The sequence below is a fragment of the Penicillium cataractarum genome (assembly GCF_028827025.1).
Source record: "Penicillium cataractarum strain IBT 29864 chromosome Unknown utg000001l, whole genome shotgun sequence".
Lineage (NCBI taxonomy): Eukaryota > Fungi > Ascomycota > Eurotiomycetes > Eurotiales > Aspergillaceae > Penicillium > Penicillium cataractarum.
In genome coordinates, this window is record NW_026622737.1 from 2,804,019 (window position 1) to 2,829,855 (window position 25,837).

The following is a 25,837-nucleotide window of genomic DNA, read 5'->3' on the forward strand; positions in this document are numbered from 1 at the left end:
CACTGATCATTGATCTTCTTTCCTTGTACGTTTAGAGTGTTTTAAGACACTCTCTATGTAGACAGTAGACCGCTAGGGTAGATTGGTTGATAGGCTGAACCTATTGACTAACTAGCATCATTTACTTGGCATGGTGCCAAGTACCACAACTCTTGCTAGACTCGAGATAACCTACTCAATCTGATCAATAAACCGTCTAACAGCTATCTATACACACTCAGAACATCCCGCTAGTAATCAAATCAACCAGGAATTCACTCTCCATCATCGCTGCATCAATAACCCCCGATTCTCCTCCCAAAACACCTTACACCCAGTATGCCCCCAATGCTCCGTCCACCACTCCCCAAAACTATCCTGCACATCATCCTCATCAACCCTAACAACCCTCTCATCCCTCCTCAACGCACAAAGCGCACAAGCATGACCAGCCTTAATCCCCCCTGCTCCGCCTTAACAGTAACAACCCTCAACGCCGCCGGGCCGGCCACAACAGGAATAGGTTTCTTCCCCACAGCCTGAACGATAGAGTTAAACAGCGACGCGCGCTCGCGCCATAGCGCTAGCACGTCGACGGCGTCTTGCGCTTCTTTCACGTCTTCGTGTTTATTCACCGCGCTGAGTTTCATGCCGCCCGTTTTGCCGGCGCGGGCGGGTCCTATGCGCATGCTTTGGGCGAGGAGGGTGTCGCGTTTCCAGCGGTGGGTGCGGCCGGCGATTATGCGGGCTGTTGTGTGTAGGGTGTTTTGGATTTTTGTGGCTGTTGGGAGCTTTTGATCGGTGGGTAGGGGTTGGGCTGTTTGGGCGGTTTTTTGGAGGGTTGTTAGTTGGGTTAGGAGGTGTTCGAGGAGGATGGAGGGGGGTGGGATGTTGGTTGGTCGGACTGTTGGAGGTGTGGTTGGTGTGTTTGTGGTGAAACTTTGTGGGGAGGGGGTTGTTTTTGTTGTGGATGGTGATGGGGTTGGTCGTGTTGATAAGGTTGGCTGGGGGTTTGAAGGTGCTGGGCCATCGTCGAAGTCGCCCCAGTTTTCGAAGGTGTCGTCTTCCCAGGTTGGTTGTTGAGGTTTGGATTTGGCGAGAGGCTTGGTTTGAGTAGGGGCTTTTGGTTTTATAGTGGATGTAGCCTTGGTTGATATACTGGCCTTGGCGGGGACGGCGGATGTCTGCTTCTTGGCAGAGGAGGCCTTTGGTGGTAGGTTGGTGGATGGCCCATCTGTAAAGTCGCCCCAGTCTCCAAAGGAATCATCCTCGAGCAATGAGTTTCCTGGTGTGTTTCTTTGGATTGGCTGCCGGAGAGGCTTTGGTGGAAGTGGTTTTGCGGATTGAGCTTCAGTGAACTCACCCCAGTCTCCGAACGAGTCGTCATCCCATCCTGGTTGAGACGGAGGATTCCCAGTTGGATGTTGAGATTGTTGGTGGGGAACTGAGGTATTTTCATCCATTGAAAGTCCTCCAAGCAAGTCGACCGTTTGATTGAGTCCGATATCTCGGGAAGCTTGGGCCGGTGGTGCTGGCGCCGATGTGCGCGCATATGATGCCATGGCCGTTGATTGCTGGGACTGACTCTGTTGAGAGGCTTCCGGTCCTTCAAATTCACCCCAGTCATCATCATCACCCTCGCTGGTTGGCGTGTCCTCTGTGGCGTCGAAGAGCACATCACTGTGATGCGGCCGGGGTAGATCAAATGCCTGATAGGCAGCAGGTTGGCGGGGAGCTGCGGCCGTAGGCGCATATTGACTTTGTTGTGAGTTTATCTGAGGACCTTGCTGATACCTTTGCGAGGTCTTGGAGGCATCGCCAAAGAATATATCATCTGATTGGTTGAATCCGTCGATCAGGGAGTTTGTAGGTGGTTGTGCTGTCCGAATTGGGTGTTCGGAGCTTTGGGCAGAACCAGAACCCTGGCCGAACTCTGCTAATAAGTCTGCGGACATTGGGAATCCACGGTCAAGAACCGATGTAAAAGGGCATGAGGTCGTGGCAAGGGCACTATCGTCGCACAAAATTATGTACCTCGTTCCTCGTGTATCACTGGAATCCTGGGGTCGGGGGATGTTGCAATGCTCCGGGCGAGTGACAACAGGGCGATAAGAGCTCGTGCGGCGGGATTACATTATCGCCGCCCTCACCTTACCTCCCCCTCCACCTTTTCCCTCCAACTACCAACAGGTGAAATGAGAACCATTGAGGAGACAAGGTATTTATCCATACAGGATGAGCGAGATGAAGGTGTAAAATTTGACAGAAGCTAACATGTCCCGTCTTACCTCTACAGAAAGAGATGGGAGACACTCTTCCTTGGCCATGACACCCCCTCCGACCTGCGGGCGGCATTGCGTGCGGAGCAAGGAACAAAGCTGTGCACCGACGGACTGAGATCGATCTGCTGGAAGGTCTGTGGATGCAACTAAACCAGCTTGGATATAATTTCAACACTCATCCCGCCTGCAGGTGTTCCTGCTATTTGACAGTGCCGAGCGCGAACAATGGTCTCAGAAACTTGCCGAGTCGCGAGATGCGTACAGCGCCTTGCGTGCCCATTTTCTGAAATATATCGAGCACCCCGATGACCTGGAGTCGACAGTCGATCCGCTGGCGGACGATGAGGAGGTATGCCAGTATTCCTTTTGACGTTGACACTGGGCGAGAAAGAGACTCGAGGAATGATCGGTCTGACCAAGCTTTTTACCCAATCACTAGTCTCCCTGGCAAACGCTCCGTAACGATGAAAAACTACGGGCCGAAATTGTACAAGATGTCGACCGTTGCCTACAAGAGAATTTCTTCTTCCAAGAGCCCTCAACGAAACAGAAGTTGACCGATGTCTTGTTTGTTTACTCGAAACTCAATCCGGATGTCGGCTATAGACAAGGGATGCACGAACTACTGGCCCCCATTCTATGGGTTATTGATCGGGACTCGGTCGAGCGTCCAGCTCAGGGTGCACCTGTGAAAGAGGACAGCCTTATGCTGGATCTTCTCGATACTAGATTTGTGGAGCATGACTCCTTTACCCTATTTCTGTCTGTCATGCAGACAGCTCGCATATATTATGAACATGGCGAGACCAAATCAGCAAATGGAACGGTGGATGTCATTCCGATTGTAAACAGGTGCCAATATCTTCACCAAGAGGCTCTGACAATCATCGATCACGAATTGGCAGATCACCTCCATGCGGTGGAGGTGCTACCACAGATTTTCCTGACGTGAGTTGATCCATGACATCGGCTTATCAGATAAACTTTGCTAAATGCATGCGCAGTCGTTGGATGCGCCTGCTGTTTGGACGAGAATTCCCTTTCGATGATGTCCTTGAGATGTGGGATCTACTGTTTGCACATGGGCTACGATCTGATCTTGTTGATTTCACGTGCATTGCAATGCTGCTCCGCATCCGCTGGCAATGTAGGTGTCTACACAGATGAAGGAAACAGTTGGTTTCGAACGAGCTCGGCTAATCATCTGCATATAGTACTCGAAGCAGATTACTCTGGCGCACTGTCAATGTTACTACGCTATCCGCCTTCCGAACCCCATTCACCTCAAGCTTTCGTGCATGATGCGCTATATCTCGAACAGAATCCCACAGCGGAGCGGGGCACTTGCCTCATTTCTAAGTATTCGGGCAGAGCTCCAGAATCATCCAAGCCTCGCAGCCGCTCCGGAATTCGGCCTGCCATGAAGGCCCAGCTGTGGGAGGACTTCAAGGGTCGCAGCGAAAGCAGCTCCCCAGGTTCTTCGCCCGCAAGGAATAGTTCCAAGAGTTTGGAGGCACTCTTTCAAGACGTTTCCCAAGGCATCCAACGCCGTACCGAATCTTGGGGTGTGGCTAAAGCAGTCCGAGGGGCGGTGACTGAAGCTCGCAAGAATATGCAGACCATGCATTATGAACCAGGTCTTCGATCTGCTGCCACGCGTCCAAAGCCCGTCTCTACCATGGCCTTCAGAGGTGCACCACCGCACAGGCCAACGCCCACCGAGCTTGGGTTACAGACAAAGATCGATCGGCTGGAAGAAAGGAACCAACAACTAGCGACTACCTTGAGCGAGGCTTTGAAGGATCTCCGTACGCAGCTAGACACGGTGAAGGATATGGACCCAGCTACCAACGATACGGTCAAACACGCTCTCGATCGAGTGCAGTCCGTGCAGAACTGCCTCGAGGACTCCATGCTCGCTCCTCCAGTAGGGGCTACCTTGCATTCCGCTACTGTGGATGAGGTAACATCTCAATCGGAACCATCGGTCTCCAAACCAGTCAACAATCTCGAACCCCCAGAAGTGGCTGAGAAGCCGGAGCAGCAAGGCGCACGACCGCCCTCTCCCGCGGAAACTCCCAGCCCAAGCATAAAAAGTGGGACTACAAAGGCTGCCAGCATCGCCACAACGAGTGCGACGACCACCGACGGGCACGCCGATGCTGGGCGGGGAGGCCCACGGGCAACAGTACGACCATCCCTATCTGATGCTGGGTTCTCATGGATGTTGGGAGGCAACCGGAATCTTTCGACTTTTGTCAGTCCGGCCTCGGTTCCTCCGGAGCAGACTCGACATCAGGACCAACCTCGCAGCAAAGGCAGCAGTCCTATTTTCGGCAGTCATGGAGATGACCATCCCAGGACGGATAAAGCCGAGCACGATGAACTGGCGCTACACAGTCTGTCCGGTGCTCGAGGCCCGCTGTAAGGGGGATGGAGGGGGGAAATAATAATCCTGGTCCAGATCGCATTATGCAGGCAGAGATAGGCACACTGCAAGATGCAGGATTTTGACTGATTCCCATTTGCCCTTGTTGGAACCACCATTCAGTGCTGGCCATGGTCAGTGTGATAGTGGTGGGGGTGAGCAGAAAGCGAGGTCCACCGGAGCGAACACCTTCGGATCTATCGGCGCAGAGCAGCGAGCCACCAAAGCCGCTTTGTAGGTGGCTGAACTATAGAAAAGAATGGTCTTTGTTGGACAAAGAAATTCCCGAAAGCCTTATAGTTGAAGCATTTCCCTCCGAACAGTGGCAGACCAGCAAAAGTGGACGAGGTGGGGAAGAGGAATGTGCACTGCACCAGTGCGTTGTATGGTTGCTTTAGTCCGAAGAATTAATTGAGCTGCCCAAATTGGGCCCTGACTGGTTCTCTCGCATCTAATTAGTTGGAATACTCCATAGTTCCCCCCTCTTTGAAAACCTTGGAAGGAGATGTCGATATTAGTAGTAGTATCTATCAGTGGTAGTGGTTTAGGATACTTGTCCTGCCCTATACTCCCTTAATAGGTACGGAGGAATAACTCAGGCGCAACAAGGAAAAAAACCACAAAGCATATTCCACATGGTGGCCCAACTACCGTGCCGATCGGTCGATCAGAATTCCCGTCATTCTTCTTATTCCTACCACAAAAGTCCAGAGTAGTGACCTGATAGGGAGCACGGAAGACGGGGAGAAAGGAAGTATCAAATGTGAACAGAAACTAACTTCTCACCTCCATCCTTCAACCACCAACCAACGATACCAATAGACCACGCCCATTACATCACCCGCGCCCCCCCTTTCAGACTAAGAGACTACGCTCCCTCCCCACCAAACCCCGCTGGGCCTCGTTTTTCTCTTCTCTTCCTCTTCTTCCTCTTCCTCCCTCTGACAACTTCAACATCCGCGTGCTTTGCCCGCGACGCCACATATGCCGGGCGCGTTACGAGGCAGCTGCCCTCTCCTCTCCCCGGTCGCTGCCCGCTGACTCGAGCGAATGACCGTTCCGCCTTTCATTCATTCCATGTCGCATTCGACTCGACACTCCCTTTAAGCCTCGTTCTTTTTTTTTTGCTTCCTAAACCTCCCGGTCACTAGTCCTGAGGACTAGGGAGGACAGAGAAAGAGAGTGAATTACACCCCCCGCACAGAAGAATGGGGTCAGCACACCACCCCGATGGTAAGTCATACGCACATGCTTTTTTTCCCCCAACCTCATCCGTGTTCTGGTTTCACATGCCACGGGCCACAACCTTCCAAAAAAGTGATGGTAAGTTGGCTGGAGGAGTACGAGAAAAGGGAAAATACAGATGCGCCTGGCCCTTCCCGGTGTCGGCCAGCCCCAAATCAGAATCGACAATCGGGGTTATGACGGCAGAGCAAACGTCCCCCGGGCATCCGAAGACTGGACCTCGTCGACCCATGATAGCTTCACGAGTCTACCAAGTACCCCAGCAGCGCAACGAGCAACTTAGAGCACGCTTTTTTCTGCAGCATGCGTCTGACGAAGATCAACGGCCCCTCCTCTCCCTTCCCACCATCACTTGAGGAGATCACATTTCCCAAAGGGCCCGTGGAATGGAAATCCAGACACGCGCCGATTGAATTGAAAAGAAATGAACAAACGGTGCAGACCGCTGATCTCAATCCACCTTTAGGCGAACCGAGTCCTCTGTCGTCTCCCTTGGGGCCCCTCTCCGAATCGCCCGAGTCCGAGACGTCGGGCTTTCGAAAGCTTTCCTTGCAGACCGATCAACCCTTGCGAGGTTCGGTAGACAGTCTCTCCTCGGGATATGACCCTCTTCCAAGGTCCGTAGTCACTTCTCTTTTCTTTCACTCCCCACATGGCTTAGCTTTAGTCAAGAAGCTGACGATTTCACCCCATTTCCCAGTAGATCCCCGCTATTCGAGAATGATCATGGACTCGGTCCGTCCGGGCTGGATCGCATACGCCAGCAACCATCACGCGTTCTGACCCTTCCAAACCTGTCGTCCTCCTCTCTTGCTCCCATGGCCACCACATCCACCCGTCCTACTCCGTCGAGTCGCTCGAGCTCTTCGTCCCGAGCGCATACCGGTCACATGTCGATGAGCCAGAACTTCGGTGAGCTGGAGGACTTGCATCGATTCCCGTTGGAATCACTGCACTCCTTTTCTTTCGCACAACAATCGGAGGAGCTGCTGCACAGTCGACAAAATATCTTGAAAAGATCGATCGACTTTATGCGTGACCGCATGGGGTGGGCGGCCAGCAACAACGCCATCGCGAGTGCACAGGCCAACATGAGTGGGGATGCGGATATCCAGGGTATGATGGATCTCTTGACTCGGGCCCATGTTCTGGATGAGGATAACGGTGCGCACCCGCGGGGACCCACGACGGGACCTGCAGATGTCAATGGAGACAACATCTTCGACAGGGCATTTTCAGATCGTGGTCCGTCCCCCATTAGTACCCGCGATGCATCCCAGGAATTTTCCGTCCCTCCAGGTTCCCAGGCAACCTCCGAAGGCGTCCAACTCTTGAGTCCGGTGCCTAGTGAACGTATCCCTCAATCCCGGAAGGATCTCTATTCGGCACCGACATCCCGGCGCGTAAGCTTAAAACGTACATACACGGACCTCACCTATGCATCACTCAAAAGCAAGCTGATGGACACTCTAGCGCAACCATACGCCTCTACGGATCCCTTCGCCTCCATGGCGTCCTCTACAGCTGGATTGGGATTCCCCTTCCCTTCGGCCTTGCACACCCATAGCAGCAAATGGACCCCCGTCTCGCAGGCCGTCTTCCGAACTGAAGCCAAAGCACCATGGACAATCCTCGCGGCCAACGATCTCTCATGTCTTATTTTTGGAGTCACCCAAGCCGAGGTCCGGCGGCTCAGTATTCTAGAGGTCGTACAAACGGAGCATAGGCAGTGGCTGGAGGCCAAGCTTCGGGACCCTAGTACCGATGCCGCCGCCCGCACGCCACTTCAGCCGGAGAGGCCCAATATCCGTGCAGTGAACCCCAAGTTCCGCGGACTGGGGAATGGGGTGACGGCCCAGCTGCTCAGTAAACCATCCTCGCGCGAAAAGTCGCGGAGGGCACAGACCGATGATGGGTACGGCTCGAGCACGCGAAACAATCGCAACCCTAACCATCCGGCAAACAAGTCTCGGGGCGTTCTCCTGTGTGGTGATGTTGTGCCAATTCAGAAGCGGAATGGTGCCAAAGGTTCTGCAAGCATCTGGGTGATGGAGAAGCGCGGTGGTCTGATCTGGGTGTTAGAAGAAATCACGGAGAATATCGCCTCTGTTCGCTGTGATGACGCTTGGAACGTGGTTGAGGCAAAGGGTGACCTTGACAAGATCTGGGGTTCACATGTAGTTCGCACGGGTCAGCCGATAACCGAACTTTTACCTCGTTTGCCGTCCGAGTCGCTCGAGACTTCCCCCGAGAAGGGACTAGACAGGATTGTCGCGTTGAAGCATTTTGCGGCCCGCACCGCAGCTGGGGTGTGCATTCCGGTGACTATCGGAAGGGTGGACGAAGGTCGAACCTTGCAAGTGTCAAGTTTCCCCCACGTTGCAGGCATGATGGTGCTGTCTTCCTCTACGCTGAAGGTGATCAGCTCAAACTCTGTATTTTCTTCAGCCCTGTTCGGCCAAGAACGGCCTGAAGGCTGCCACATCACGAAACTGGTGCCTGGATTCGACGAGATCTTGGATGTGTTGACCGAGGAGGACAATGTACCGCTGGTGGATGGTATTGTAATTCCTGAACACAGTTTCCGCCGCGCTCGAACACTCTCCATTCTTCGTGACGGCAAAGCAAACGCAGCATCTGTTTTCACCGAACCCAGTGGTTTGCTTGCCAAACATCGGGACGGCTCCACTATTGTTGTTGACGTGCAGTTGCGCGTGGTGAAGAGTGGCACCTTTTTCTCCAAAGAACAAGTGGAGAGGCTTGAGGAGCGCTCAAGTGACTCGGAAGATAGCGAAGACACAATCGCTGTGACTGAACTTGTTTACGCGTTGTGGATCACCTACTCGCGACAAATCCACGCTGCCGGACCTGCAGCCCATCTCTCACCTTCAATGTTGCCCACCTCCAACCCCACCTCCCCCTCATCCGGAGCAACTCCCAGCTCCGAAAATCCCTCTACCGCTGCCACCAGCAGGGAAACTCCCGATGTCAGCAAGAGTTCCGTGGAAATTCAAAAGCCGAGCTCCACACTGAGCCAACAGCTCAGTGAGGCCGCCTCAGAGCCCTTGACCGATCGACCTGTGCAGCCGGTTGCCGAAGTGAAGGCGGCTGGCACCAAGGAAATGCCACAGAAACGGACGATTAACGACTACGTGATCCTAGAAGAGATGGGACAGGGTGCTTACGGACAGGTCAAGCTGGCACGGCTGAAGAAGCAGCCGACCAAGAAGATGGTTCTGAAGTACGTCACCAAGAAGCGAATCCTAGTGGATACGTGGACTCGCGATCGACGACTTGGCACTGTGCCCCTGGAGATTCACGTTTTGGACTTCCTGCGCCGCGATGGATACAAGCATCCCAACATTGTTGAGATGGAAGGTTTCTTTGAAGATGACATCAACTACTACATCGAGATGATCCCTCACGGGCTTCCTGGCATGGACCTGTTCGACTACATCGAACTCAAGGCCAACATGGACGAGTCGGAGTGTCGGAATATCTTCAAGCAGGTTGTCAGTGCTATCCATCATCTGCACACCAAGGCACTGGTCGTGCATCGTGATATCAAGGACGAGAATGTAGTGCTGGACGGGGAAGGCCGGATCAAGCTGATCGACTTTGGTAGTGCGGCCTACATCAAGAATGGGCCGTTTGATGTCTTTGTTGGAACTATTGGTAAGACTTTCTCAGGATTCTTGGGGATGGTTTGGATGCTGACCGCGATCGTGCTATCTCTAGATTACGCTGCCCCCGAAGTCCTCCAGGGCAAGTCCTACCGCGGCAAGGAGCAGGACATCTGGGCCCTGGGCATCCTCCTTTACACCATTGTCTACAAGGAGAACCCGTTCTACAACGTCGACGAAATCCTCGACCACCCCCTTCGCATCCCCTTCCTTCCCTTCTCGGAAGCCTGTATCGATCTGGTCCGCAAGATGCTGGATCGTGATGTCGACAACCGTTTGACTATCACTGAAGTCCTCGAACACCCCTGGATGACCGAGAGTGACTGAGACACATAGAAACTACACCGCCATCTCCCCGAAATGAAACCTCTTCCTACATGCCCGTGACATCCCACATCATACACGTTCCCCCCTCTACGCCCCCTTCTTGATGACCGAAAAAAGAAAAACACGATACCCCACGACGTTTTGATTGTCTTTGCTTGATGACGATGATGTGCTGCAGAATTTGGGAAGGTTTCTTCCGGGGATCATGGTTTTTGCTTTCCGTTTCCTTTCTTTTTTGTTATTAACTTAGTATTTTTCAGACCCTTCAGAGAGGGTGAGAAATGACAATGGGGTCTGTTTTTTTTTAATTTCTTTTGGTACAAAAATCATCATTCATATCATAGGTGTCATACTCATATTGTGTTTTTCTTTACGCATATCCATGGACTCGTTTATCTATTATGGCTATCAATTTGCTCTTTGTTCATGGCTGTCGTTTTTTTATTGCAATTCGCTCGGGGATACCTCTCTGCATCACACATATATCTGCTTCTCCTAACTTTTTGTGTCCTTGCTGCCCTCGGTGGATGATGACGATGTACTTAGAAACAAGATATGTATGACATATGGAGATCTACACATGCTCTTGTGACTATACTATACTTGCCCTATAACCTAGAACAGTCTTGACCCATTACGATGTTGTATCTACGTCGTACTAATACCTGGTATTATATGTAGTATGAATACAAGGCCTTAAAGCCAGAACGCACTGTTTTATGTAAGTTTAACCCCTTCTATGAATATCTTATTAGTAGTCAGAAAATCCTACCTCCTCCAAAGACCACAATAAATGGTCATTTTCATCCGGATTTTCAATATGGTAACCATTCGGAATAATCTCATTTACCCCCTTGATCTCCTTCAACCGTAAAGAACCCGAGTCAAATTGGGCCATTAACGCAGCCACTTCCTTATCGTGTGCTTCGTTTGCTCCCCTTTTATAGCCTCGAATAGACAGATACTCCAGGCTATCTGGCAGAGAGTCCACTAGTCTGACACTTCCTCTTTTCGCATCATCGATCTCAACGCCCTGGGCGAAGTAAATCAAAAATCCAATGCCAATGCGCAGTTCTTCCAGTGCCACAAAGTCTTTCAATGACGCATCGCGGTCCCAAATCGATGTCAAGTATCGGTGCATCTTGAGATCGGGGTCATCTTCACCGAGTTCATCGGGGTCGTATGCGTCAAACTCGAATTCACCGGGGCCTCCATATTTTTCCCAGTCCGTGGAATAGGAGTGTTGCGACGTCACTGCATCAGGGTATTTCCAAGGGAAGTCTTCGGTATCGATGTCGAGAACTTGTAGCGTTTTTTTGTGTGCTGATAGCCCTTTGATAAAGGCTTTGGGATTGAACATATGATATCCCCCATCAAGACTTGCCCTTCCTCCGAGGGTATATTGGAGTTCGGTTAGGGTTTTGCTTGAAGCCATCACGCACAAGAGATAGCTCGAGGGTAGAGAGGAGTGGTTGATTTTGATTTTGCTGATATTCGAGCTTGCCTGCTCGCATGTCTGTTTTCCGTTGTTCTCGTCTGGCTCAAACACATCGATACCGAATGACTCGATGGATGGGAGTTTGTTGAAGAGCTCGAGGCAAGCAATCAGATCTGCCTGCATATAGAATCGGCTATCACTAGTATAACAGTCTCCTCGATTGATCAAGTAGACCTCGCGTAGTTTCTGAAGAAAGCGAGTTCCCTCTGGGCGGGAATTGGCAGATCGGAAAACTTGAACGAGCGGCAATTCTCTAGCCCACTCTCCCTCTTCCTCGAGTTCGCTGTAGTGATAGAAAGGCTGTGTCATTGCCATAGTCTCAATATTTGGTGACATGGACACGATAAGGGCGACAATAGCTTGTGTGATGTAGGTGGGTGTAATGCCAAATCTCCTAGATGCTGGAGGTCAGATTTCTGTGCTGAAAATCACCCGATGGCAATGCCCAAGAAAGGCCTCTCTCTTACCAGACTCTACAACCATCAGGGTTATTGTAGCCCAAGTCATGGTCTAATTTGGTTTGCATAAGCATATTGATGATTCTCTCTTCCTTGTTACCCAGAAAGCCCGCATTTTGCACCGCACGTCTGAGAAGGTGCATATCGTCCGCGCTTAGATTGCGTTGATATGGTAATTCAGGGTAGTCACCACCATCGCTAGGCGTGAGCACATACTCAATCCGCTCCACGAAGTGGCCAAGGCAGGGTCGCTTAACAATATCCATGAGTAGCTGAAATGTATGCTCGAGATTGTGTTGATCGTCATTGATAAAGATTTTCCGGTATGCTTCACGATCGGCCTTTTCACACGAGCGGCCAAAACTAGGACCGGATAGTTCGGACGCATGGCAATCGGACAAGGAGCGTAACACAGAATTGGATAGTAGATTGGGAAACCTTTGATAGAGCCCGGGTGTTCGACAGCGTACGGATTTCATGACAGAACCTAGTGGTGGGGGGCGAAAGGTGAACAGCATGGCGACAACGGCAACAAGCACGGAGAGTATGAATTTTATGTGACGAGACATTGATGTTTTCCATATAGAAAGGTTGTCAAAGTTCGCATGTTCAAGAAGATCCTCCCCCTTTAAGGCCTCTCTCATATTGATCTAGCCGGAGAGGGACTAGAACAAGATCAATATTTAGGCGGAAAAATTGGCCCGAGGTAGCACTAAACCTGAAAGGGGTAGGGTGGGAAGCGGCCCAAGTTTAATACTAGATAACGATAGTAGTATATTCAACTAATCCTCTAGGAAGATAGATATCTCTTCGATATATAGGGTAGGATGTTCGCGGAGGTAGTTATGGAGGGCGTCGAGTATAATAGGGGCGATATTTGGTTATCGACTGACCGAGACGGAGGAGATCTAACGCTACCGAGTAATCGCAAGTTCTTTCGTATATTAGTGATCGAGCGCTCACTATACTACGTTACCTTCGGTATTTACGTTAGAGTAAGTCTGTTCTTGCTATATATATATATATAAAGAATCATCTTACGCTACTTTTTGTAAGTTGCTTAGGTAACTTTAGCGTATCCCGTGACTGGATCTCTATGTTTCTGGATATAGAAGGCAATTACGGTCGGCACTGTATTACTTCCCGAGGATGGTAATCATACCTTGAGATCTCAAATCTACAAATCACTTTATTTCTCCGCATTCTCTGTCAAATTAACCGAATTAAGTGGGCGGAACACTAGACACTAGACACTAAACACTAGACTAGCGGCTCCGTCCTTGGCGAAACCGGTCTAGCCTCAACGGGCGTTGGATTTTAGATCTTGCGGTAGTCCTCCCGGACCGACGGGAAGGACGAATTAGAATCTGCGGTGAATACTGGGGTTTAGGATTACTCCCGGAGTAGTGCCGCTTTGGAAGAGTTAGCGGGTTCTGGGGTTTAGTGGTGATGGCCGATAGAGGGTTACATACTTGAGGGTTTGGCGGTGGGGTAATGGAGAAGAGAGAGGATGGAAACCCGGGTACATACTGTTTGTACAGTATGTACAGTAGGTTTATGTGGTTGTGTGTGTGTGGATTAGAGTTTCTCGTGGTGGCGAGGAATAGAGGCTGTTACCTTGAAAAGGACTCGTGTCTGTTAGGGTCTAGGTAAGTATTGTACACACTAATTAAGTATTATAGGTGATTATATTCTATGATTCTATGATTCTATGATTCTAGTACTCTTTCCAACTCCATTAAAGTCCGATTACGAAGATATTCGATGTACATTTTCACGAGTGCGCGGGGTTAAACCCACGGATCCACTAGCCCCGCTCGGAGAGACAGAGAGCCCAAGTATTATCATTGGTATTGTCGAGATAGTCAGGAACCAGTTCCTGGATATAGGGATCCACCAGAGGAAGAAATTGATCGTCTATACGATGTATTCTCCTTGACTACTAGGTGGTCGTGATCGTGATAATTCGGGCGTCGTCAGCCGATGAGTCGCGTGGGGACGGGTCTGTGTGTCTGTGCCCCGGGCTGATAAGCTGAGGAAGTTCGAAAGAAGGAGTGGAACTGTAGTCAAGTAAGGTTGTCGTAACGAATAGCAAAAGAGCACAGATGCAATCCTCCAGAAATGGGCGGGGTACTTGCCAGGTACTTGACTGGAAACTATTCACGATACCGATTGCCAAGTCTCTCCAGAGTATCTCCATCACGCATTCCACTTGTCTCGCCATCCAACGCATTCCGCTCTTATCGGACGGTTCCCCTCGACCGTTCTTGTGATCTTTTGATCATTTACTCTTCCCCCTCATTCTCATCCTCATCTTCTTACTCTACTCTCCTCCCACTTCCTTCAACAACTCCATCTCATTCCCTCGGTTCCTCGCACGTCACCCAACTTTCGTCCGGTCCAACTCGGCGAGTGCCACGGTTCGCTCGCCGTGGGCCCCGAAAAATAAACGAATCCAACGGCCAACGACAAACAAGTTCTCCAGACCTCACTCCCCCACCACCGGTCTCGGGCCTCTTCTTTACACCTCACCCTCTTCCTCTTCCTGGTCGAAGTCCGAGGGCGAACACACAGTCTCACCCGCCCAATTTCAGGTCTCGTGAATCAGGCAATCCATCATGCTCTTTATGCTCTTCTAGGGTGCGCAGGATCGTCCTCCTCTCTCGTTCTTCTCTTTCTCGCCGGGTTCGACAAGATCCCGAACTTTTTTTATACACTTCCACCGATTATCCCGATTTCCCGTTCCGACCGATCGATCACCTTCATACTTCTCCCCCGCTTTCACCATGGCTACCTCTGTCCCCGACGAGATTCTCCCCTCGCCCGAGGCCTCGCCGGCGAGTCCGACGTCCTCGACGGGTCAAATTCCGCTCGAACAACCTCCTAAAATCAAGGGTCGTCAGAAGTTGTTGCAGAACCTCCAGCGCATGTCGTCTAGTCCGACGCTAACCCGCCGCGGGCGATCGGCATCGACTGGTTATCGGCGGGACCACAAGGCTTCCTTATCGTGTGTCTCGTTATCGTCCGCCGCATACTCACCGTGTCTGGGTAATGGGAGTACCTCACAACTTTATGGAGGCCTGAATCCCCGACCGGCTACCCCGGGGCCATCCGGACCGCTGGATGATTTGGAGGATAACAATGCTCGCATTCGCCTCGTGGGAACGGAGACCCCCAATGCATCGCGAACAGTTCCATTACCTTTTGACTTGAGGCCGGTCTCTCCACGAAGCGGGACTCCCTTTGAGGGCGATGTGCTGCCCGCAGAATTGATTCTGCCTGAGGCAAAACCAGCCCGCACAATTGACTTTTGGGCCGACATGCCACGGGAGTTGCAGGTGGAGATCTTCCGGTACCTGACGCCTCGCGAGATCGTGCGCTGCTCGGCAGTGTCGAAGATGTGGCATGACATGTGCTACGACGGACAATTGTGGTGCAGATTGGACGCTGCGGAATACTACTCGAAGATTCCGAGCGACGTTCTGATCAAACTCATTACATCCGGTGGACCGTTCGTTCGCGATTTGAACTTGCGAGGCTGTATCCAGCTAAAGAACAAGTGGTCCTCTGATGGAGAGCGGATTTCGGACATGTGCCGGAACTTGGTTAATCTTTCGCTGGAAGGATGCATTATCGACAAGTCTTCTATGCACTACTTCCTGATGCGCAACCCCCGGTTGGAGTATATCAACATCTCCGGTCTCAAGAGCGTGACCAACTCCGCCATGAAGACTATCGCTCAATCATGCCCACTGTTGGAGACTCTGAACGTCTCCTGGTGCAACAATGTCAACACGAATGGACTCCTTCGTGTCATCGAGTCTTGTGAGCGTCTGAAGGATCTTCGCGCTAGCGAGATTCATGGTTTCGACAACGAAGACTTTGCTCAGGCTTTGTTTGAACGTAATACTCTGGAGCGGCTGCTCATAAGTCGTACCGATCTGACCGACCGCAGCCTGAAAGTTTTGATGCACGGTGTCGACCCTACCATCGACCTCCTCACTGATCGCCCCGTTGTCCCGCCTCGATGCTTCAAACACTTGGATTTACACCATTGCTCAGACATTACCGACGCTGGTCTGAAGAGCCTGGCTTTCAATGTGCCTGATTTGGAGGGCCTGCAAGTCTCGCAATGCTCGGAATTGACTGATGATGCGGTTATCGACGTTATTCGTACCACACCCAAGCTCTCCCACTTGGAATTGGAGGACCTGGAGAATATAACGAACAACGTTCTTGTCGAGCTTGCCCGATCCCCCTGTGCTCAGTACCTCGAGCACCTAAACATCAGCTACTGCGAGAACCTTGGCGATACGGGTATGCTGCAAATCATGAAGCACTGCCCGAAGATGCGCTCCGTCGAAATGGACAATACCCGCGTCTCCGACTTGACCCTGATGGAAGCTAGCTTCCGGGTTCGCAAGCGAGGTTATGGCGAGGACATTCCTAAGATTGGTTTGCGCCTAGTTGTCTTTGACTGTGCCAACGTCACCTGGGCTGGTATCAAGGAAGTCCTATCGAGCAATGCCTACATTCCACGCGCACGCAAGCCCGGCGCCTCGGTCAATGCTATTGTGACGGTCGCCCAAACGAGCTCAGACAGCGACTCGATGACGACTACCACCTTTGTCACGCCAAATTCGTCCCCATCACCGTCGCCCACTTTCCCCGCTGAGATTATCCAGCTCAAGTGTTTCTACGGCTGGCAAATGACCGTTGATGAACACACGAAGCGCGTTCTGCGCGGTGACCTCAACGCTGCGAGTCGTCTTGATCGTAAGTGGGCGGACTATATGATGGCTACTGAAGAAGCCGGTGCCGCCGGGGCTGGTGCGCGACGTCGACGTCGTCGTGCCCGCGAGGCGGAGAGACTCTACAATGCTGATGAGGACGAGGATGATAGTTACGGCGTAGGTGGAGTCTCTGCACTCGGTGGTCGGCGTCGTCGTGCTCAAAGTGGCGGCTGCACTGTGATGTGAGGGTTCTTTGATAGAACCTCGTCAAGCGCTGCGAGCTAGGCTTCGCGCGTTTTGTTTCTTTTCCTTCTATCTTCTTCCTCATCGTGTTCTGGAAACACCCGTCAGCGCTGGATCGCTGACACGCAATCGACTTGCCTCCCAATTTTCAACTTGCTACGTGATATACACGACCACCATCTCCAGAGAAAATCAAGAGAATCCTTGACTCTGTTCAGAACAGGCCTAGGGCTTGTTGTTCACTCCTCTACGACTCACGCGCCCGCCCCCTCTCCTTTCTTCCTACCTCTCCAACCAAGCAAACGCATTCCTTCAATCTTCTTTTCCATGTTTTCGTTAAACACCCATCTTCGGCGCCAAGACCGTCAAGACCTGCATTCCAATGGATGCGATTTGACTTTCGTCTTTGCCCTTTTCTTTTCTTTTCTTCTCTTATCTGCCAACTTATCCTGCTCATCAGCCTTACCTAGCATATGTAGAACGGGGGTATTCTGGAGTTGAATCTGTCTTTGTCTTTTTTCCTTTGACAACCTTGCTCTTGCTTAACTGGCTATCTATCTCCGCATCGGCCTGAGATTTAGGCCATGGCCGATTTTGACTAGGCTGTGGCTAGGCCCTTTTGGATTTTCCTTTCCTCCTCACTTCTTCTGGTTTCCTATCACCTATTTCCTTACACAGGTTGAGTTTATCTCTTTGTTAGGTTGAATCAGAATCAGAACCAAGGAATGCGAACTAAATCAAACATCATATTTTTTGGAGTATTTTTTTCGAATATCTGATTAAAGATAGCATAAAAGATCAAAAACGCCACTGCAAGGTCAAAACACTCAGGTATGTAAATGCCCATGACAGCCCGACAAGACTTTGGAACTTGACACGAGTTGATAGGGCCATCAAAAGACATCCACAAGCAAATAAAGATACATGTGCACGGGGGGAAATACAAACAGAGGCAGGTGCTAGGAATGTGCAGATAGAACGAGGAAAATAAAAATAGAAAGCAAACTGCAAAAGGACACGAGGAAGACCAGATGCACCGACCACCCGGCGTACCGTATCCGCGCCAGCATCCTATCAACCGTTCAGTCTTCCAGTATGTCCGTGTCCGCGTGCTGGGGGACTTCCCTGAGAGATGGGTCGATGTTGGAATCGTCGGTCTGGGTGTTGTAAGCGCTGAGGAGTGGGTCTCGGTTCTCTTTGTCCTCGTCCTCGTCGAAGGTATTGATGCGGTGGAGAACATTTTCGGTGTGGTGGGTTGCGCGCTCGTTGACATTGGTGAGGTCCCCGTTGCCATGGACAGTGTCGCGGACTAGAGTGATGTTGATATCGCCCGTGCTGCTGAAATGCTCGATGACAGTGCCTGGCACGATGGGCGTGGTCTGGATGGCTTGGTCTCTGTAGGCAGGGCCGGCGGTTACGCTTTCAGGGCTGCTGTTGGTATCGGTGGCGGAGCGAGGATTGATGATCGTTGTAGCTTCGCTGTGGCACTCGACGGCGAGGGAGTCACCTTGAGACTCGGAATGCTGGTAGCTCTCATCACTAATGGAAGCCATGAGCGCATCGAGATTCTGCACGGCTCCGGCAGCACTGAAGTCATTGGAGGAGTGCGCGGTCTGCTCGTATGCCGGGGGCTGCATCTCAGTCTGGGTAGAGGCAGTGACATCCTTCTTGAGCTTCTTCTTTGGAGGCTCCTCGACGATATCGCCAGCCTCGGAACTCTCCTCTGAAGAGAGGACAAACGAGGCATTGTCACGACCGTCTTCACCATCGCCCTCTTCCATGCCGCTCATCGCCTCTGTATCGTCCGAGTCTTCCTCTTCCTCGGTGTCATCACTGGTATCCGAGTGCATAGCCGCGGGGTTCTCCTCGTTGACATAGGGTTTCTTCAGCGAGGCATCGTAGTCGAAATCCTTCACTCCGTGATTCGACAAAGTACGCCGTCCAATTTCCAGACCTTTCCCACCGTGAATACTCTTCGGTCCACAGCGCACATGGTACCCATCAACATGATAGATAGGAGCGAGAATGAATCCCTTCGACGGAGTCTTGGGCACGACAGACAACATATGATGAGCCGTCGAGACAACGTCACGGGCAGTATCAATCTTCTCCCACTTCTTCTCCACCTCCTTCGCACTCTTGGGCACATGCAGCTGCATCTGGCGGTTCACAGTGCGAGGCAGATTCACAGCCGAACCAGGCGCCACGACTGGCCCAATCGTCCACATGGGGTACACAACCGTAGTCCGGTGCTCCTTCTTATTCAGAAGCCATCCGATCCAGCGTGCATTCTCACGTCCACAGAGAATGTAATAGCCCTTGAAAACAGGGAAGAAGGGCAACCCGTGAGCCCATGCAATCGGCGAGACACCGGAAGGAACACGCTCCTCGCGGATATCACCGCGTTCATTGAAATCATACGGATAGTTGGCTGCTCGCTCGCTGACCTTCAAGAACTTGGTTGCCAGGTAGACGAGTTCGTCACCCAGGCGCGTGAATTTCGGGGGCCAGACGAGTTTGCCGTTCTCGTAGGTCACGGTCATGACGAGCTTGAATTTGGCCTTGTCTCCCGCAGAGAAGGGCTCGTGACCTTCTCCGTCTTTGGGCTCCCAGATCACGTCTGGAGTTCGCTGGTTGTGTTCGGTGAGGAGGTTGGCACATGCGTTCTTGCGCTGGATGAGCTCGGCTTTGAATCTGCCCTCGTTTGCTCTGGCGCAGGCCATTGGTCCTTCTTTGAGGATGGCCATGTTGATTGGGTTTGGTTTGTGTCGGTGAAGATATGTATGTGACTGTGATGGAAATGGAGGAAATGGGCAAGAGAGGTTATGTGTGAGGTTGATATGCGGGAAGTCAGAGAAGGGAGGTGCCAGAGGTATGATGAGAAGGTTATGAATGGGTGGAAGGTGGGTGATATTGAGTGACGAGGGAGAGAGAAGAGGGTGGGAGAGGGAGAGATGTGAGAAATAAGCAGATATCCCGTGGGTTCGCAGATATTGACGACTGCAAACCCAAGAGTAAATGTTGGGGATCGAGGGAAGAGTGTCAGTCAGCATGAACTTGAGGCAGTTCTCGGGCGTAGAAATATCTTTGAGGGCCTTGGAGAGACTGTGAGATATGAGTTAGTTGATGAAAAATAGGAGACACGTGAAGCTGGAGGATGATGTTGATAGAAATGGGGGAAGGGACGTGGATGGGAAGGGCAAAGGACACGCACGAGGCGTGTCAAAACACGCACCTTGGGATATCGAAGCTAGAACCGCGAGTGTGAGTAACGTGGAAAAGCGAAGAGAGTGAGAGAAGAATAAATTCTTCGAAAGGAAAACAGAGGGAGGATTGAGGAACTTACGCCAAAGGTGTTGTCAGATGTTGGACGGTGTGTATCCTCGAGGAAGAGATGCAGAAGAGTGATGGGAAGGAAAATGAGAAAATAGCACCCAAAGATCTTCCACTGTTGTAGATTCTTGAGAAAAAGTTTGGCCTTCAAATCTTAGTATACAGCGATGTGCATCGTAGAACCTTGCAACAGCACGAGGGCATCATACCTCCTATCAATCCTAGATAGCATTGATATCAACATTAGCTAAGTGCTAACATTTCCATATTGTCTGTTCATCGGGGAGACAGCAGGTCTCCATTGATATTGAACTCTCGATGTTAGCGCTCTGTCTAAGCATGTTCATCGCACTGTTTCCCCATCAACATTTCTGTGTATATGCTTTCTTTCCTCACTACCATCTCGGTCTAAATAACATCAAGCCCTCAGCCTATGACTAACATACTGCACAATCAAGGCCCAAAATCACGCCCTCTATAATTTTCAGTATCGGTGAATACCATCTGAATCTCTCGAAGTGGATATCAAGCATAATGTTGGATCTACGGTAGTTGGTCTATATGCAGCTGATACCTAACGAGACTATGCAATGATTTCAAGTCCCTATTGATAGATGATCATGTATTAGTATTACGAGGTGTCTACAAAAGGCATGCAAATGTACCTCGGTAACTTATTCGAAACGCCATGTGTACATAATATTCGAATCACTGGACTGGAGGTTTAGGTTGATAGATTGCCCTTATTTGCTTGGGAGATGCCCCCGAGGCAAACGTTATACAGACAAAATTACCATTCTGCAACCTAATATTGCCTCACCTGCGTGTATGTTGAGAGATGCATGGCATTTGCAGCATATAATCATCTTTGATGGCAAAAGTTGTCACATAATGCATATTGGATATCAGCTAGAGATACAAGAAGAGAAAAAGAAGACACCAAACACCAGGTTTTCCATGCCCTTGTATGCATATGTTTACATTTCAAAGAATCCACCATCGCTGTCACCTTCAGCAGCCTGTTGGGCAGCCAATTCGCGGGCCTTTTGCTGCTCCTTGCGGCGCTCTCTCCGGTTGAGCCGGTCCAAAGCACTTTCTTGGGCAAGCTTTTCCTTCTTTGCAGCTTCCTTGGACTCCTTGTGTGTCTTTTCCTTGGCCTTCTTCTCGCTTTCACGGGCAATAGGCTTCTTAGTAGGTGCTGAGGTCTGCTGTCCATCAGGGCCAATGTTCAACTTGCCCTCTCGTAGATCATCAAGAGTGCCTTCTTCCATGGATTTCTCAATGAAGGACCACATAGGCGGCTTGGATGCTTCAGCCGTCTTATTGTTCTCTTTGGACTCAGCCCCGGGTCCAGATTTCTCATCGGGGTTGCTGTCAGACTTGGGGTAGAGAGAGATGTACTTTTCGGTGAGAGGGTAGTAGATTGTATAGTTGAGGTTGACACGGGCATCGTGAATCTTCTGGGAGAGCTCAGACTTCTGCTCAGTCGTGAGGTCTTTCTCCTTTTCACGGCGTTGGAGGCGGTTCAGTTGCTTAGTAGCCGTCTTGCGGTCTAATTGAGACGTGGATTAGCCTTTGATAGAACCCAGTCGTGGAATTTGCCCATCTCTTACCCAAAAACCGAACGAAGTGATACTTCTTGATCATATTTGAACGCTCTCGGCGGGCTGTTTCCTCCACAAGGTCCTGCTCGTAGCCTGCGAGCGCACGCTCTTGCACGATTCGCGCATCTGCGGGCAAATCTTTGTTGAGGAGGCGCTTTACACCACGAATGCGACTCTTCAGCTCATTGATTGACGGGTATTCCTTCTCATTCCGGGGCGCCGACTTGTTCTTCGAGCCTCTCACTGCCTTCGACGAGACCTGGTCCCCATCGCTGCCATTATCTTCGGATTCACTGTTGTTCTGGCGGGCCACAACCTGTCGGTGCTGTTTTTTCCGAGGAAGCACATCCTCCGAGCCATCTCGGGCTCTTCGCTTTGAGCTGCGTTCACGAGTGTCTGCCATTGTGGTGCTGAAGACAAAATGTTGGAGGTTGCGCGCAAGAAAAAAGAAAAGTGGTCGGGGCATCATCGGGCCGACCCCAGATCGGCGGAGCCAATAAGCGGCCAGCCGATCGCATTGTCGATACCGCGTTCCTCCTCGTGCCCACCGTCCCTCCTAAACCAGCAGCTTAATTATCTGTCCATATCTCCTGATAAGAGGCTGCGGCCTCGAAAACAGCTCAGACCCCTCCTCGAGGAGGGAATCAGCAACATGGAGTCCGCCATTCGTTGGTCTCCAAGCTCCACTACTACCGAGCAGCGCTTCCTCTCCGTCGACGTCACAGGCAAGGCATTTCGTCTATGCAAGGTGACAGGGTATAACGCTTCCGATAAGACCCTCCGACACGAAGTACTGTCTACCCTTGTCGATGTCCCCTCCTTTCGCGCATTTGACTGGTCTACATCCAACGAGAATCTCATCGCCGTGGGGCAGTCATCCGGCGAAGCCACGATCCTGCGACTCGATGCCAGTGTGAAGGAGTCGCTCTCCTTCCCCGTTCGAAACCAGCGATACTGTAATGCAGTAGCGTTCAGCACACACGGGCTCGTGGCTTCAGGTCTTGATCGCGTGCGAAACGACTTTTGCTTGAATATCTGGGATGTCAACCAGCGACTCAGCCCCGCAGGTGGGAGCAAAGGGTTTCCAGAACCCTTGCGAAAGCTAGCGAGTTCGGAGCCGATCACGAGTATCAAGTTCTTTAGGGATCAGCCAGATACCTTGGTAACGGGTGTCAAGGGCCAATTCGTCCGCATTTACGATCTTCGAGGTATGTTTCTCCCGCTTATCTCTGCAATTTACGTTTCACTAATGGTCATATTTCACTGCAGAGGGCCCAGGCAATCCTTCCTTGCAATTCCAAACCCGTTGTGTCCACAACCTAGCCATCGACTGGCTCGACGAGAATTACATCGCGTCTTGTCAGCCCACTAACGAAAGCACCGTTTGCGTCTGGGATCGTCGCGTAGGCGCTCGACTCGTATCGCCATCGGTTGGTTCTTCAGCAAGCAGTCCAGACTCTAATCAATCCATCGCCGCACTTCAGTTCAAGAGTGTGTTCGACTCCAAGTCCTCGATCTGGAGCTTGCGCTTCTCCAAGACCACCCGAGGTTATCTGGGAGCACTTTCCAGCACTGGCCATTTCAAAGCCTTTGAGATCGCTAAAGACTACCAGTCTGAGGAATATCGAGCTTCAATCGACGAAACCTTTGGACAAGGCTCTTTCAAGAATTATCCAGAGCCGGTCTACGCGAGACATATCCGGGATGTGTGTCTTCCTTTCGACCATCCAACTCGTGGGTGTGAGGAGAAAGACCGTGTGGTGACATTCGACTTCTTGAACTTGAATATGTCACCCCAGCCTAGTGCTATCGCTCTCGATGGCCACGGACAACCGCGGATCGTTACCGCGCGGCCACCTTGTGCGCCCGTTAGCCTGTCGTCGCGAGGAGGGCTGGCGTTTGGCATCGCGTCCGGTGACTCGGACATCAGGACTATCCATCCTCTATCCGAACTAATCTCCCCGATTTCCGGGCTGGTCGAGAATATCAGAGCACGTGTGCTGTCAAGCTCAAAGTATCCGTCACCGGATGCAGACAAAAAGTCGGCCGAGTCCGGAGGACTGAATACAGACCCCATTTCAAGCCGAGAAATGCGGGAACGTGCGATGTCACTCGGAACTTTGGGTGTACTTCTCACTGCTAAAGAGGCGTTGACCCTGTCTACTCTTGCCCAGTCACGGTGCAGAGAGGGCTACCTCTTCAATGAGGCTCGAAACCGGTCAATTGTCAAGGACGATCCTGCTCTCCAGGACTTATGGACCTGGATTCAACGTAAGTCTGAAGGCTATGAATTCCTGGATTCAATCAGCGCTAATAACTCTTCAGGTGCCCGATCCGATTCTTCGGGAACGACAATGGTTGTGAACGGCCTGGATATGAATTACATTGGCGTTAGCAATGTCTGGACTAACGATATGGGTTTGTTCTCCCTGGCATATACTTTGAAACAATTTCGACTGACTGTCATCATAGGTCATGACTTTGAACAACGCCGCATCAGCACGAAGGCTGACGACCCGAAGAGCGTTGCTGAAGCGATCGCCCACCTCGTTGAGCAGTTGAACCTGCCCGAAACCAAAGGCTGTGAAACAGCTTACCCCGAGCATCGACGTCTCTGTCTTCACATATGTGGGGCGACATCATCATACAAAGAGCTTGTGGAGACAGTGAAGACCCTCTCTTCTGAGAACCAGCATACCAAGGCGGCCGCATTGGCGGTCTTCCAGGACGAGGCCAAATTGGCATATCTCGCACTTCGGAGTAACGAACCTGCTCAAGCACATAAACTACTTGCGATGGCCATCGCTGGCGCCGCAAAGGGCGATAACAACTCTGACTGGGAAGAGACCTGCGCCGAGATCTCCAAAGAACTGACAGACCCCTATGCACGAGCAATCCTAGCCCTCGTGAGCAAAGGTGACTGGCACGCTGTCATTCAAGAGACCACACTCCCGTTGAAGTATCGCGTGGAGGTCGCACTACGATGGCTCCCCGATGACGAGTTAACTGACTATTTGGAAGACGCCACTTCCGAGGCCATACGTGAAGGAGACATCGAGGGTGTGGTACTCACAGGCTTAGGCCATCTCGCCATGGGCCTGTTCCGCTCATACATCGAGAAGTTCAACGACGTCCAGACCCCGGTTCTGGCCATGAGCCACACTGTCCCGCGCATTATCAGCCATCCACCCTTCGTCACCCAATTCAATGCCTGGCGTGAGACTTATCGCCAGCAGATGAATTCCTGGAAGATGCAGCTTGACCGTGCTCGGTTTGATGTCGAGTCTCGTCGCTTCGCTGTGACCGTGGATGGACGCAAGCTTATTCCTCCACCACCACAACAAGTCAGCCTGACTTGCAACTATTGTACGCGCCCGCTTACCCAGCACGACGCCTCTTCTCAAGTCTCTCCCTCTGCCACCGTCGAAACAGTGCACCCGACAATGGGTAATCCGCTGGGATCTGCGACCATGTCGGGGACCGTGTGCCCGCGATGCGGTCGCCATATGCCTCGCTGTGGCGTCTGCACCATGTGGCTAGGAACCCCTGATCCAATGTCGAAGGGAATGACGGCCGCCGATGCGGAAGCCGATCCACGCAAGGCCACCGAAGACGAAGTCATGAAGCGATTCGTGGTCTTCTGTATCAATTGCAACCATGGACATCATGCGCACCATGCTCGAGATTGGTTTGCGCGACACAAAGTCTGCCCAGTCGCCGAGTGTAATTGCATCTGCGATCGGTGAAAGAAAATACTTTCCGGTCGTTTCTTGGTAGTTCTGTTACTGCCTACATAGCATAGCCCAGGTACATTCTAGGGGGCGACCTTTTCTGTTTTATTGTTGATTGTTGTTTTGTACTCTATACCCATCGGTCCATAGGTCATGAAATGTATTTGTTTCGGAGAACTGAAAGAGTTCTAAGTACTTTCATAAGCGATGATGTCAACTCTTTCAACTAACTAGCTAAATAAATCCCCCACTTCTTATCGTGGTTATCGCTGAATTTCTGCAAACCTCAATTT

General features: G+C 51.4%; 8 protein-coding genes across 8 annotated transcripts; 4 read left to right on the forward strand and 4 right to left on the reverse strand.

Annotated features, from left to right (window-relative positions):
- Positions 1 to 401: 401 nt before the first annotated feature.
- On the reverse strand, positions 402 to 1,934 carry N7496_000966 (uncharacterized protein; the record flags this gene model as incomplete). Its single annotated transcript, XM_056693897.1, has 1 exon — positions 402 to 1,934. One exon carries the CDS (start codon positions 1,932 to 1,934, stop codon positions 402 to 404), a length of 1,533 nt encoding a protein of 510 aa, XP_056560626.1.
- Positions 1,935 to 2,174: 240 nt separating this feature from the next.
- Positions 2,175 to 4,689, forward strand: N7496_000967 (GTPase-activating protein GYP6; the record flags this gene model as incomplete). Its single annotated transcript, XM_056693898.1, has 6 exons — positions 2,175 to 2,197; positions 2,276 to 2,393; positions 2,452 to 2,610; positions 2,701 to 3,209; positions 3,266 to 3,408; positions 3,476 to 4,689. The coding sequence occupies 6 exons, from the start codon at positions 2,175 to 2,177 to the stop codon at positions 4,687 to 4,689; spliced, it is 2,166 nt and encodes a 721-aa protein (XP_056560627.1).
- A 1,548-nt stretch (positions 4,690 to 6,237) lies between these two features.
- Positions 6,238 to 9,944, forward strand: N7496_000968 (serine/threonine-protein kinase; the record flags this gene model as incomplete). Its single annotated transcript, XM_056693899.1, has 2 exons — positions 6,238 to 6,551; positions 6,602 to 9,944. 2 exons carry the CDS (start codon positions 6,238 to 6,240, stop codon positions 9,942 to 9,944), a joined length of 3,657 nt encoding a protein of 1,218 aa, XP_056560628.1.
- A 751-nt stretch (positions 9,945 to 10,695) lies between these two features.
- On the reverse strand, positions 10,696 to 12,418 carry N7496_000969 (uncharacterized protein; the record flags this gene model as incomplete). Its single annotated transcript, XM_056693900.1, has 2 exons — positions 10,696 to 11,836; positions 11,910 to 12,418. The coding sequence occupies 2 exons, from the start codon at positions 12,416 to 12,418 to the stop codon at positions 10,696 to 10,698; spliced, it is 1,650 nt and encodes a 549-aa protein (XP_056560629.1).
- A 2,268-nt stretch (positions 12,419 to 14,686) lies between these two features.
- N7496_000970 (F-box domain protein) lies at positions 14,687 to 16,879 on the forward strand (the record flags this gene model as incomplete). Its single annotated transcript, XM_056693901.1, has 1 exon — positions 14,687 to 16,879. One exon carries the CDS (start codon positions 14,687 to 14,689, stop codon positions 16,877 to 16,879), a length of 2,193 nt encoding a protein of 730 aa, XP_056560630.1.
- Positions 16,880 to 17,958: 1,079 nt separating this feature from the next.
- On the reverse strand, positions 17,959 to 19,623 carry N7496_000971 (uncharacterized protein; the record flags this gene model as incomplete). Its single annotated transcript, XM_056693902.1, has 1 exon — positions 17,959 to 19,623. One exon carries the CDS (start codon positions 19,621 to 19,623, stop codon positions 17,959 to 17,961), a length of 1,665 nt encoding a protein of 554 aa, XP_056560631.1.
- A 1,563-nt stretch (positions 19,624 to 21,186) lies between these two features.
- Positions 21,187 to 22,216, reverse strand: N7496_000972 (Efg1 domain-containing protein; the record flags this gene model as incomplete). The annotated part of the gene is made up of 2 exons (XM_056693903.1): positions 21,187 to 21,761; positions 21,823 to 22,216. 2 exons carry the CDS (start codon positions 22,214 to 22,216, stop codon positions 21,187 to 21,189), a joined length of 969 nt encoding a protein of 322 aa, XP_056560632.1.
- Positions 22,217 to 22,465: 249 nt separating this feature from the next.
- On the forward strand, positions 22,466 to 25,559 carry N7496_000973 (uncharacterized protein; the record flags this gene model as incomplete). Its single annotated transcript, XM_056693904.1, has 2 exons — positions 22,466 to 23,021; positions 23,083 to 25,559. 2 exons carry the CDS (start codon positions 22,466 to 22,468, stop codon positions 25,557 to 25,559), a joined length of 3,033 nt encoding a protein of 1,010 aa, XP_056560633.1.
- Between the last annotated feature and the right edge of the window lie 278 nt (positions 25,560 to 25,837).